General features: G+C 42.3%; 1 protein-coding gene across 1 annotated transcript in view; it reads left to right on the top strand.

Moving 5' to 3' along the window:
* LOC149548343 (Putative N-acetyl-gamma-glutamyl-phosphate reductase) overlaps positions 1-14431 on the top strand; it is a 139239-nt gene that overhangs the window by 92222 nt on the left and 32586 nt on the right. The window contains exons 5-7 of the mRNA XM_089792419.1: positions 13480-13566; positions 13792-13842; positions 13988-14059. Coding sequence (XP_089648545.1) covers positions 13480-13566; positions 13792-13842; positions 13988-14059 — 210 coding nt within the window. The remainder of the gene's footprint in view (positions 1-13479; positions 13567-13791; positions 13843-13987; positions 14060-14431) is intronic.

The raw sequence follows: 14431 nt of genomic DNA, 5'->3' as shown, positions 1-14431 counted from the left end.
TTTGTTCGTACAAGAACTTGGCCGTGTTGATTGCAGAATTATCAGATAGTGCGCGTGCTTCTACCCACTTTGTTATATACTCTATGACTACCACTATGTATCGGCAGCGTCGAGCCCTACTCGCCTTCAGGGGACCCATGAAGTCTAGTCCCTAACGTTCAAACAACTCTTGGGCGTAGGATGGGTTCAATGGCACGAAGTCCCTCTTTAGTGGTTTACCAGCTCTTTGGCATGTGTCGCCTCAACACCCATTCTTGTGCGCCGTTGTAAAGAGTGGGCCACCATAACCCGACAAGCAAAACCTTCCGTGCTGTTGTGTCAAGTCCCATGTGGCCACCTGCGGGTCCTTCATGTGCTTCCCTTAGAACATTTTGCACTTCTTCCTCCATGACACATCGCCGTAGTATTTGATCAGGATCCATCTTATAGAGAAGACCATTTATTAACTGAAACGTCCGGCTTCTGAGAACTAACTTCCTTTGTTTGCCTAGTAGCACCTCTCTTGGCAATTGAGACGTTGACAGATACTCTTCAATAGATTTGTTCCATTTCGGAAGAATGGTGATTCTAAATAGATGTGCATCAGGAAACTCGTCATTGACCCCTTCTGGTGGTTCCCTGAACTTGAGCCATAAGAGCTGTTCGACAATGACATGACTCTTCCCGAGTCGCACGATGATGGTGAAGGTAAATTCTTGGAGCAGCAACAACCATCTGCTGATTTTGCCTTGGATGATTGGTTTGTTTACCAAGTACATCAACGCCTGGTGATCCACGTAACTGGTAAATGGTGTAGCCAACAGGTAATGTTTGAACTTTTGCATCGAGTACACCATCCCAAGAGCCTCCCTTTCAGTGGTACTATAATTTCTCTCGGCTTTTGACAGTAGCTGACTTGCAAAATACATTGGGTGATCGAGACCGTGATCACCAGTCTGCACCAATGTCGCATCAATAGCAAAGTTTGATGCGTCCACGTGGACGTGGAACTCCTTGTCCCAGTTAGGATATGCTAGTATGGGTGCTCCCAGCAATTTGTTCTTCAGTTTTGAGAAGGCGGTCTCCTGCTCGGATGTCCAGATGTATGGTTCTCCCTTTCGTGTTAGCTTGTCTAGAGGCAGAGCAATTCTGGCATCGTTCTTTATAAATCCTCTATAATACCCAATGTGCCCGAGAAAGGACTTGACTCCAGATATGTCCATCGGGGCTTCCATTTCTACTATGACCCTTACTTTATCCAGGTCGGTCTTTAGTCTCGTCTTGCAGACAATATGTCCAAGTAATTTTCCCTAAGGAACCATGAACCGACATTTCTTTGGATTTAATGCGAGCCTCACCCACCGACACCTCTCCATACTCTCCTAAAGTGCCTTTAAATGGTTTTCTTGTCCACTGAAAATGGATCAATCATATAGAAAGGCGCAGAAGTTGCCGACTGACATTTTGTCAAATATATGCAAAATGATCCTCTGGAATGTGGCGGGTGCATTACACAATCCAAAGGGCATTCGGTTGTACACATACACACCATCCTCCACCACAAAAGCAATCTTCAGTTTGTCTTCCTCCGCGATGGAAATCCGGTTATAGCCAAAAAATCCATCCATGAAGGAATACATCTCATGTCCGGCCACTTCTTCCAGAATCGTGTCTGTAAATGGAATTGGAAAGGGATCTTTTATTGTTACCACATTGAGGCACTGAAAGTCCACGCATATCCAGATTTGGATCCCATCCTTCTTCATTGATATCACAATAGGTGACACCCACTCGCTTGTTTGAACCTTGAATATTATGCCGGCCTCCAGCATGCGCTATATCTCCTCATCTACACGGGCGGCGTAGTTTTTATTCATCCTGTATGGGTGTTTCCGCACAGGAGTGGCTCCAAGTACCAGCTGTATGCGGTGGACACACATCTCCGATGGGATTCCCTTTAAATCTTTGTAGGTCCATGCAAATACATCTTTGTACTTGAGAAAAAATTTGAATGCCGCGGCCTTTAGTACTGGGTTCCAGTCGTACCCCACGAATATGTTCCTTGGATTTTTCGTGTCTCCAAGATTAGGAACTGCTACGGATGGCTCTTCATATCTTATCTCCTTCCCTTCGAAGCAATGGGTGGGACTCTCATTGATCTCCGCATCTCCCTCTCTATACTCCACGAACTGTGGTGGAAATACCTCCTCATCTTCAGGTTCTTCGATGCTAAGCATGTACATATGGAAGAGTTCATAGTCTTCCATCTACCAATGAAAAAACCCATTTAGTGAACTTGTCTCATCTTTTGAGCACTCCTCCAATTCTAAGATGCCTTCGTTGTTTGGATTCATTTTGCCTTCCTCTCTTTGGTGCTCATCGTCTGACTCGGACTCTTACATGAGGCCATTTCTTCACTTATCACTTGCGTTCGGAGATCAATTGCAAACTTCCGCCCTCCACTTTCCTTTGAAAGGATATTCTTCTTCCAGTTATGATTTACTTTGGTGCCGACCAACCATCCTCTTCCTAGAATGGCGTCATATCCCTTTTTCTTCAATGGGATTACTACGAAGTCCAACACAAATGGCTGCGTCTCGATAGTTACTTGTTGGGCAACTAGGGTCCCGAAGGGGTTTTATCCCCTGTTGGTCAGTGCCGAGTAGGTTGAACATAGAGAGCCACAGGGTCAACTTCCCTAATTTCCTCCACGTCTCCTCGGGGAGAATGTGCACCCCAGACCCACCATCCACGATGGTGTCTGTCAGGATGGTTTCGAGGATTCCGATCTCGACCATCGCCGAAAGTCGGCTGCTGCTTACTGTGAGCAACATGGGTTTTGTTGCCGACCCTCCTGGTACCGTTGGTTGTCCTTTCATCTTCGCCGTGGTTGCATGGGTATTCGACAATGCCGTTTTGAGTTGCGGTACTACTTGTAATATATCCTGGACTCTAACGGGCACCTCCATTTGTAGGATCTGATTGAATAAGTTGTTTTCTCCCTCCGAACGTTGGAGGGCAGCCTCTTTCATATCCTTCGTAGCTTTCATTGCTTTCTCTATGTCCTCCCATGCCTCCCGCAGCCTCTGCTTCTCCATCTGGGGGTTAGGATAGGTGGCCTGTTTAGCCTAGTTGTGGGTAACGACCAGAACCTTTTCTTCATCGATGTTAATGAGATTCACTTGTTTCGGGCAATTTGTATCTTCGTGGTTACCTAGACCACACCATTGACATAACTTTTGCGGAGTGTCATTCTTCGTACACTCTCTGGCGAAGTGGACCCATTGGTTACATGCCCGGCATTGGATTATGGGCCTTCCTTTCGAATCATATTGAATTCGATTTCTATTGTCATTTCAACCTCTTCCTCCTCGGCGGTTATTGCGATAGCCGCCGGATGTGGCATTAGTGTTGCCCTGAGTCTCATTGTTTGTGCCGGACGTGGATGGTTGTTCTTGTGTGAACAATATTTGTTGGCTACTAGTCCTCATGTTGAATAGACAGTCTTTTGTAGAATGCCCTAGGACCTGACAGATATCACACATCACCTTCTTTGGGCACGCTCCCTTTAAATGGCCCTTTTCTTTGCAATTTGTGCACCAAATTTCTCCTTCCTCCATGCGGCCACCCATTCCCATCATTGATTTGAATTCCTTGCGCATCTGCTCCAAGTCTTTCTGGAGTGCTTGCACTTTCTTGCTAGACTCCTCTTTATTAGCACTGCTTCCCTTGTCGGATGATTCATCACTTTCAAAGGATGATGACGATTTTCTTCTCTTCTTCTTTTTCTTTGCTGTTTTGCTTTCGCTTTCCAGATTTAGGGCACGATCATATGCAGCAATGTATGACATGGGTGGAACTATCTTCATTTTTCTTCTTAACGCCCTGCGGAGGCCTTCTACAAACTAGCGTTTCTTTAACTCATCTATTGGCTGAGTTCCCATTCGGCTAAGAAGATCTTTAAGCCTTTGATTGTAGGCTCAAATTGTATCCTTCTTCCCTTGTTTGCAGTTGTAGATTTCTGCTACAACCTTGTTATCATCACGGAGCAGTAGGAATTTGGCTTGGAACTCTTTCTTCAGATCATCCCATGTGGAGATCTTTGCTTTGTCCATGTTAGAGAACCAATCCACCGCCACTTCTTGTAGGTTGGTGGGAAATTGATTCAACCATTCATCCGCATTTGTGGCCGAGTTGGCCGTCCATATTGTTTCGCACGTACGACAATGCCGCACGGGATCCTCCTTCCCGTCGCCAGTGAACTTCAGGAGTTTTTGTTTTTTAGACATTGTGCTTGTCTGTTGATTACCACTAGATTGTGTCGCTGAACTATTAGAAGTTGATCCTGGCAAGTTACTCTGACCACCACGTAGTGTCGCTCCGACACTTCCTTTCGCCCTGGTGTCCTCTGTCGGCCTTGCCTCTTCTCCCATTTCACAGGCTCGCTCTCGTAGTGGTTTGTGTGATAATTGTAGAAATTGCTCCTTTGTCTCCTCAAGCACTACCAATTGATGCCGTGTTACCTTGAGCAACTCCTCGTTGCTCCATCTGCGCCGTTCCGGCAAACTAAGGCACCCTTCGTTGGTTCCTGTGAACCCCGCTACAACCACCACACTAGGTGATTCCTCTGGCTGCCCCTCAATCTGTTTCCTAGTGAGTTGTCTTATCCTCTGTCGGCGTTTGGCTTCCCCACGTACAATTTGTAATTCGTCGATTTCTTCCCTCAAATTCCTATTCTTATTCAAAAGTTTGGGCATTTGGCATAGAGCACCATTATAAAAGAAAATTAGACAAAACACTCTTTTATTTATTTATTCTGCATACATCATGTGTTGACTTATGTGACAATTACAGATTTATGAGTGCCCTTCACACCACGGCCCAACGGCTCATGGTTCAGTTTTTTGTCGCCGTGCAGCTTGTTCCTCATAGAATTTCTTCAAAGTCTCCTGATGGCATTCCTCGCATTCCACTTCCTCTCGGCGTCTCTTTTGTGCCACGTAGGCTTGTGTGATTAGATAGGGAAGTTGGTCTAGAAATTTATTCATGGTGGGGCTTGCATGCATATCATCCCACACACTATTTGTCCTAACATCGTTCTCGGTGGCTTCCCTCCACACGAAGGTTTCCAGGCCTGTGCGATAGAAAATGTAAAAATTCTGCGTTGCCGCATGCTTTCCTTCAAAAATTTCTGTCTCACCGTCATCATTTGTCTTCCGGTTGTCTTGGACTGTTCTTCCCATTTATGTTCGACCTTCCATACTATCTCGAATCTGAACTAGCAACGACGCCAAATGTGAAATAGCCCCAACGGATTATCGACTCTTTAAGCACCAAAAAATCTTAAACTTCAAGGGTTTGACATTTTGTCAAACAGTTAGCCAACAACTTAATACTGCTGGAATGAATTTATCTCTGAAACTACTTGCAATAAAGATGGTTATACAAGGGATGCCATGATAACTGGAACGCCAATAATATTAAACTCTTCGTAATAGTGCAGTGATTACAGACCCAAGTATCAATAACAAGTTACCCTACGGGTAATACAGGAAGAGTAACAATGCCTGATATTTAAATTGATTCTAATGATCTATTGAGAACCTGATTTTGTTTGTGTCTTTAGCCACGGTTTCCTTAAGTTGGTGATCCCTCCTTGGTTTGTCGAAGGTCAACTAATGCCTTATAGTGTCCAACCGTTGCCATGCTTCCCATGTGATGGTACACAAATGGTTCTCCCAAAGGTATGTCTTTTGAAGCCCCTGCACGTCCACCACCCGCCTTTCCAATTCGAGACAAATGGCCTGCTAAATATTTGCCTTGCCTCTCTGCAATGGCTCTACGAACTAACACTCACGGCCTCTTCGAACACTGTCGATATTGCAATCCAACAAAGAGTCAGACAGCTCCACGTAGCCCTCATCTTGCCATGTCTACGGGCGACAACTACTTGGCTTATGTGGCGATATCAGAGAATCACTGTACGAAGGGCAATAGTAACCAAGGAAATCAGCCGATCTTTGAAATATCATATCGACGTGTGTGGTAGCAATAGGAAAAATTATCTTCAAAGGAATCCCATGACTGGTGCGTGAGTTCGCACTATCATTTGTTCTGCCGGTAACAAGTTCCAACTTCGTCCTGTTGCTATTGCCGTAGATTCAACTATACACTGGACATTATTTACTCCATATTTTGACGCGGCTGCCGATGTATTGATCTTTGTTTAGATGGTGCCCTCTTAAATTCGTCTCCCGAGATGCCGATCTTGGATGCAATGTTTCCCTGCGGTGTGAAATGAATCAACGCCTATGCACCTTCTTGTCCTGATAATTCGTTTCAAAGCCTGCGGTGAAGATGAGTAGATCCGAACTATCTCTCAATTATTTCTGAAGTTTTAACCCGACGCCCCTACAAACGGTTGATGCCCAATCACTTTCAAACGTATTCTTCTAGGCTTGCGATATCTTTCGGTTACAAATAATCTGCAATCCTCGCTCAACAGTGTTGATGAATCCGTCTGGTGTACTTGAGCCGCATGCAACGATTTAGGAAAGATTATCACGAATTTACTGCCCTTCCCGATGACGGTTCTCAATCGATTCTAAATTCTTGTCTCCTACGGACATAGTGTCACAATTCATATGCTGATATGAGTTCCTGCAAACATTATGAATGTCTCTGCTGCTCTGCTTTAGGTATGGAGAATTTCTGATTACAAATGTGCTTGCGTTTTCCCTTCGAACTCCTCCAATTCTGCAATAGTTAATTCCTGCTAACTGATCCTCCCATGGTCCATGAATCACAAAAATTGGCCTTGGGCCACAGATCTCTGTCCAAGTGAAGTGACTGTAGTATCACCTCCGATTTCTGCAATAATTCAGATGATATTTCACACCCTCAAAATTGCGTACCGATTGAGAGTTATTGTTCTCAACGGCCAACTGTGACAATTGTAGAAACCCTAGGTTCCACAAATGCACCAGTGATTGAATCACAATCTGAAAACAAAAGAGATAATCAACTGCCTGATTCAAATGGAGCCCCGTGGTGCCTATTTATTCTTTTCTCTCCATCCTCTCCAGAGACTTCTAGAACATTTTTGATCTTATCTCTTAAGTGACTTTATTAAATATTTTCCAAGTCACTTTATTAAATACAAGGTTATCTTTTAATATTATTTATTTAATTAAAATAATTAATTAGTCGTCCTTGGACAACCAGATTAATTAAATTAATTAAATCGAACTGTCACTAGAAAATTGGGGACATGACAGTCCGCCCTTCCTGAAATTGCTTGTCCCCAAGCAATGGCTGAACTATTTCCTGGATCCCAAATGTAAATCTGTGTATCCTCCCAATCCTCATCATACTCCCGTGGAGGAATCATCAATACCAGTAGCTGAGAAACTGTACTCAACATCCAAACAACTGACACTTCTGATGAAATCATCTGAAAACCAACTGTAGATGCCGGTAGAAGAAAACATTCTGCGGAACTCAAGCCAACTGAATCAACTCTATCAAAACTCAAGCCCCCGTCAGAATGACACTTGCACCCAACTGCACTGTAGATATGATAACAGCCATAGGTACCTGAAACACTGCCATCAAATCCAATCTCTGAAAAACTGCTCCGGGCGTGTCGATGCTGCAAGCCGAGTAACTTGCTACTACCAGTTTTATTTTCAAAAGATGGTGCCAATCTATCCCCTAATGGATGATAAGAAACTGGAGCCAATCTACATCTGCGTGAAATAAAATCTTCTACCTCTGTGTCAAAAGAAAAATGATGAGCGTACCCTACCGTATAATGCCGGTAAGAACCTCCAAATTCTGCTACTAGCTCATCATCACTGAACTGATAATCAACATATGGCTCCAATCTCTGACTCCGAGTGACTGTAGGCTAGATAGGATCCCGTGCATTCTGCTCAACAAACCCCTCCTCGAGATCCCTGTGAGGTAGCATAGTAGAAAGGACCCCTATAATCTTCTCAACCAATCTGCGAATAACACTAGTATCCTGGATGAGAACACCTTCTGTCACCTTATGCGAGTCTAACTGAACACATGCACTATCCAACAAATACTTCATGAACGGTTCAGTGCAGTAAAAATTATATGAGGAAACATTTACATACTCCCCTTTACACCACATCGGGTCCTCCTGTAAGGGTGGCATACTCAATTGTACCATACTATCAACTATCTGAGAAGAATCAATCTGGAGACTTGACTCTACTGGTATCCCAAACTCATTAAGACCAACTTCTTCCAAACCCTGAACATGTGTGTCAGTCTCAACAATAAGCTCCTTAGTAGCAACTGCGGAAGTGTACTTACCATCATCCACCTTAGTAGTCAAATGAATTGGGTCTGGGGCTGGTTTTGACCGTAAATGCTCCAACTCCACGGTCACTTCCCTCAACTGAAACTGCGACTTCTGTAGATCTCGCTGTGTGTCCTCTAATGCCTTAGTAGTCACTATGAGCTCTTGGGAAAGCTCACTCACCTCCTCTTCACGATCCAAGAGTGCCTCATATGCTGTACTCCCCCACTCAACCAAGTGATCATGGTCGGCTACCAATCGTAAATAATCTTGCTTCAAAATCCGAACAGCTTCACGCAAGGCATGAATCTCTGCCAAAGAAAAGTAACCACCGCTGGACTCATCTGTCATAGAAGAACCCCAACCAGTAACAGCCAACAACTGACGAGCAGTATCAAAATGCTCACAAGCAATAGTAATGTCTCGCTCACTAACTTTCAACTGGCTAACCACATGATGGCTCTGGCTAGACTGTCTTCTATAAACTCCCTCTGACGCATTGCCTAAAGGAGTATCTTCAAAGATACTGGTCTCTGGATTATTATCATCCATATTTTTCGAATCAACTTCAAAACTCATATCAACATCCAGAGTGTCAAAATCTGTAGTCCTGCTGTCAAGCTCTTCTGTACCTAAAGAAACTGTCAAGGAAGCTGAATCTTCAAAACTGTTCACTTCATTCTCCCGGATGTCATCAAGGTCAAAACGATCCTGGGACTCATCTGTACATGCTTCCAAATCTGAAAAATCTTCAACACCTTTCAGCAAGGATGGTCGACTGGAAATATGAACCAAACCCAACAACGGTGCATAAAAACTAATACCAACATCGGATGTTCTGATGGCACAAGGAAAGATAACACCGTATATTCTGCTAATCAAATCCATGATAGTACTCAAACAATCATGGCTATCATAAAGTGCTAAAGATCTTCGGTTGACTGAATCCCAAATGCTGCTGAAACATTCCCGAATCCATATGCAAGAAACAACTGGTAACTCAGGCAAACTACTTACCTGAGTAATGTGACCAATACCAGCTAACTTCACATACCTGTCTGCCATTGTCCTTGTATCCTGGATGTGAATGCAAGATGAACTCGTAACATTATCAGCTACCATATATGATCCGTCTGCTGCAGGGAGCTGAATGTCAGGCATGTAAGATGAAACTAAGCCCAGCTCCATGCCATGCTCATTTCTATGCCTCTCCTAGTCCTGTAATGCCAAAGTTGCTCGAGTGTCCTCAAGCTCGCAAGAAAGCTTGACAACTTCCTCCTCCTTCCTCCTCAAGGCATCTGAATAGTCTTTGGCACGACTTAGAAGATGGTCACGATCTGATAGAAGATGTAAATAGCTCAACTTCGTCGTTCCCATTCCTTCACCAATTGCATGTAAGTCACAACAAGGAGAATTTGCCTGAACTCCCTTATGTCTTCCTTGTAATTGAATCATCTGGATGTGCTCTTCTAACATCTCCCGCATCCTGTCATGATGAGATAAAGAAGCCACAATACTATCTTTGCTTACCTTCAGCTGGCTGGACAAATCTTGTGAAGTACTACCAGTCTCATCCGCATGTGACGAAGCATCTAACTGAGCCTAGTATTCTCTCTCAGCAAAATCATGGATACTCAGTGTTTGCTCAACTTTACTTGGTATCTCATTACCATGCACAATGACATCTACATCATCATCTGAACTCACTTTACTGTAATCATTGCTTGTCGGAACCAAACTACCCTGAGTACATGAGACATCACCTTTGGGAAACTCGTATTCAACTGTCTCAACTTGAGTGTCAAGTTGACAGTTACTATTCATCAGCGTAATATCCTTCACCACTTCTTCCTGTGACCGAACTGAAACCTCTGACTGGTTGCACACTTGTTCCTCGAATTCCTCATTAAGGTTCCTAGTAGCATCTCTCATTGTATCAGTCAACGCTTTGTGAGAAGATTTGTCAAAACGAAATCCAGTTGATTTATTCACCTTAGCTGGGACGGACAGCCTGTCAAGCATACGGTGGTGTTTAACCAACAGTTCAGACATGTTATGTTTGATTTTTCTGAGCTCATCCTGAATGCCTGAATAGTCCTCCTTTCCACAATTCCGACTCTGAATACTCTGTCTATTACTTGTCCGAGATTGTGTCCTTGGAAACTTTGTGTTGTACCTGTCCATCTTGGTTGAAGTAGAGTGCTGATCACTCATGTAATTCGGTTCTCACCCCACAGGATGGCAAGAAAACCGCTCTGATACCATTGAAATATCCCCAATGGATTATCGACTCTTTAAGCACCAAAAAATCTTAAACTTCAAGGGTTTGACATTTTGTCAAACAGTTAGCCAACAACTTAATACTGCTGGAATGAATTTATCTCTGAAACTACTTGCAATAAAGATGGTTATACAAGGGATGCCATGATAACTGAAACGCCAATAATATTAAACTCTTCGTAATAGTGCAGTGATTACAGACCCAAGTATCAATAACAAGTTACCCTACGGGTAATACAGGAAGAGTAACAATGCCTGATATTTAAATTGATTCTAATGATCTATTGAGAACCTGATTTTGTTTGTGTCTTTAGCCACGGTTTCCTTAAGTTGGTGATCCCTCCTTGGTTTGTCGAAGGTCAACTAATGCCTTATAGTGTCCAACCGTTGCCATGCTTCCCATGTGATGGTACACAAATGGTTCTCCCATAGTTATGTCTTTTGAAGCCCCTGCACGTCCACCACCCGCCTTTCCAATTCGAGACAAATGGCCTGCTAAATATTTGCCTTGCCTCTCTGCAATGGCTCTACGAACTAACACTCACGGCCTCTTCGAACACTGTCGATATTGCAATCCAACAAAGAGTCAGACAGCTCCACGTAGCCCTCATCTTGCCATGTCTACGGGCGACAACTACTTGGCTTATGTGGCGATATCAGAGAATCACTGTACGAAGGGCAATAGTAACCAAGGAAATCAGCCGATCTTTGAAATATCATATCGACGTGTGTGGTAGCAATAGGAAAAATTATCTTCAAAGGAATCCCATGATTGGTGCGTGAGTTCGCACTATCATTTGTTCTGCCGGTAACAAGTTCCAACTTCGTCCTGTTGCTATTGCCGTAGATTCAACTATACACTGGACATTATTTACTCCATATTTTGACGCGGCTGCCGATGTATTGATCTTTGTTTAGATGGTGCCCTCTTAAATTCGTCTCCCGAGATGCCGATCTTGGATGCAATGTTTCCCTGCGGTGTGAAATGAATCAACGCCTATGCACCTTCTTGTCCTGATAATCCGTTTCAAAGCCTGCGGTGAAGATGAGTAGATCCGAACTATCTCTCAATTATTTCTGAAGTTTTAACCCGACGCCCCTACAAACGGTTGATGCCCAATCACTTTCAAACGTATTCTTCTAGGCTTGCGATATCTTTCGGTTACAAATAATCTGCAATCCTCGCTCAACAGTGTTGATGAATCCGTCTGGTGTACTTGAGCCGCATGCAACGATTTAGGAAAGATTATCACGAATTTACTGCCCTTCCCGATGACGGTTCTCAATCGATTCTAAATTCTTGTCTCCTACGGACATAGTGTCACAATTCATATGCTGATATGAGTTCCTGCAAACATTATGAGCGTCTCTGCTGCTCTGCTTTAGGCATGGAGAATTTCTGATTACAAATGTGCTTGCGTTTTCCCTTCGAACTCCTCCAATTCTGCAATAGTTAATTCCTGCTAACTGATCCTCCCATGGTCCATGAATCACAAAAATTGGCCTTGGGCCACAGATCTCTGTCCAAGTGAAGTGACTGTAGTATCACCTCCGATTTCTGCAATAATTCAGATGATATTTCACACCCTCAAAATTGCGTACCGATTGAGAGTTATCGTTCTCAACGGCCAACTGTGACAATTGTAGAAACCCTAGGTTCCACAAATGCACCAGTGATTGAATCACAATCTGAAAACAAAAGAGATAATCAACTGCCTGATTCGAATGGAGCCCCGTGGTGCCTATTTATTCTTTTCTCTCCATCCTCTCCAGAGACTTCTAGAACATTTTTGATCTTATCTCTTAAGTGACTTTATTAAATATTTTCCAAGTCACTTTATTAAATACAAGGTTATCTTTTAATATTATTTATTTAATTAAAATAATTAATTAGTCGTCCTTGGACAACCAGATTAATTAAATTAATTAAATCGAACTGTCACCAGAAAATTGGGGACATGACAAAATGTTTAGCCCGTGGCTAACAAGAAAGAAAACAAATTCTCAGTGCAAATTACTATTCATTATCAAAATGTTTCCGCACACAGCAATAATATTCCATACAATGATAATGACAGTGATAATGATGCCAAATAGAAAAGTGTTCGTAACATTTATATTGTACGAAACGGTACAATGAAACGACACAACTGTTGCCGCACCGGTAATTGTCTAACTACCCTTTTTCTAGACAACAGTTACAAAAAGAACCATTACTCAACTTTTTGTGGACAAGCAGTATTTACCTTCCTCCATGCTTTGGGATATCCAGAAATTTCATTTCAAGAGCCAAAGCCCTTCATATTTCACCTATCATCTGCTCAATTGTATTCTTGCTTCTTTGGAAAGAAAAGAATGTTATTGGTGCATTCATTACATCATTTGCATTTTCCTAGATGCATTTGATGCTTTTGCAACCTGTGGCAAGTATAGAATTTTTCATTCTTTTCCTTGCACTTAGGGTTGAAGTCTGAACTTGCTATAGGGACTCCTGTGATGCTTATAATATTTGAAAACACCCCCTTGAGATGTTTACACCTTTGCCGTATTCTAGTTTCGTGTCTCCAAGTCACTAGTCACACTCTAGTTTCTTGTTATATACTTTGTACAGTGAAAAATCTAGTTTCCAGCTGGAGTGCACACCCTAATCATCATAGTAACCTGATCTCACGATCTCACTATGGAGTACTACTGTTGGTCTACGTTTTGTATTTATTTCTGAGCAGGTTTGACATATCAAAGTCATAATGGTAAACTTATCTAATATTCTTACTAGTTTTAGTGCACTGTATACTTACAAAAAAGCATTTTACTTGTGTTATGATTTTTCTGAGCAGGAGCTTTGAAATAACTACATTTCATCTATGTATTGATTATCAAATGTGCAGAGCCTGCCAGATATGATTGCTGTAAGGGATGCAGATTTTTCAAAAGTTGATGCCGTGTTCTGTTGTTTGCCACATGGAACAACACAGGTTTTTCATTTGATTGATTTTAATCTCATATGCATCGTTTGCAGTCGAGATGAACCAAAAATTATTTAAGGTTATTATAGAATGTTCTATATTGGTGCATTGGAGTGTTGTATAGAAGTCATAGCTTCCATGCAGGAGAGAATTTAAGTCTTTCAATTATATTGAAGCCTGAAGATAATTTCAAGTTGGTTAATTTCATCAGCTAACTTAGTTTTCTGTCTACAGGAAATTATTGCTTCACTTCCAAGAACATTAAAGGTTGTAGATCTTTCTGCGGTATGATTCTGCAATCTTGAAGAAAGTTTGGCCTTGGAGTTCTTTTTAAAGTAGAATTTCTTTTGCTGCTTTTAAGTAGATTTTGATTCAACCATTGATTTAACAGATTGTATGTACTGAAAGGAGTGATAAACTTTATATACAGGACTTTCGGCTACGTGATATCAATCAATATGAAGAATGGTACAACCAGCCTCACAGAGCACCAGATTTACAGGTACATTTGCTTCCCAATATAGTGTATTGATTTCCTTATGATGCTTGTTTAAGAGAACAATATATCATTTTTTAAAGTACTTATATATGACACATTTCAGAATCTGCTACCTCTGAGGCAGGGCGAACCATGCATAATTCTGCCTCATTATTCAAGAATTCAATACACAGGGTGCAGACACTCAAGATTAAATGCCTAAGCACTGCTGGGGCCTTTGTCTACTAGATTTTTTGCAGACTAATACATAGAAGCCACACGAGACAAGAATATTTTTATTTTTTCAAAAGCTACTTTTTTTTTGCTGTGAAAATTCTTGAACTGAACAATGATGTCTCTTGAGACAGAGGTGGGCTTTCTAACAATCTTGAAAGT

The sequence above is a fragment of the Cupressus sempervirens genome, chromosome 7, assembly GCF_028749045.1.
Source record: "Cupressus sempervirens isolate cs-2001-9-10 chromosome 7, ASM2874904v1, whole genome shotgun sequence".
Lineage (NCBI taxonomy): Eukaryota > Viridiplantae > Streptophyta > Pinopsida > Cupressales > Cupressaceae > Cupressus > Cupressus sempervirens.
Note: the sequence above shows the minus strand (reverse complement) of the source record. Positions and strands in the feature narration are given on the sequence as shown.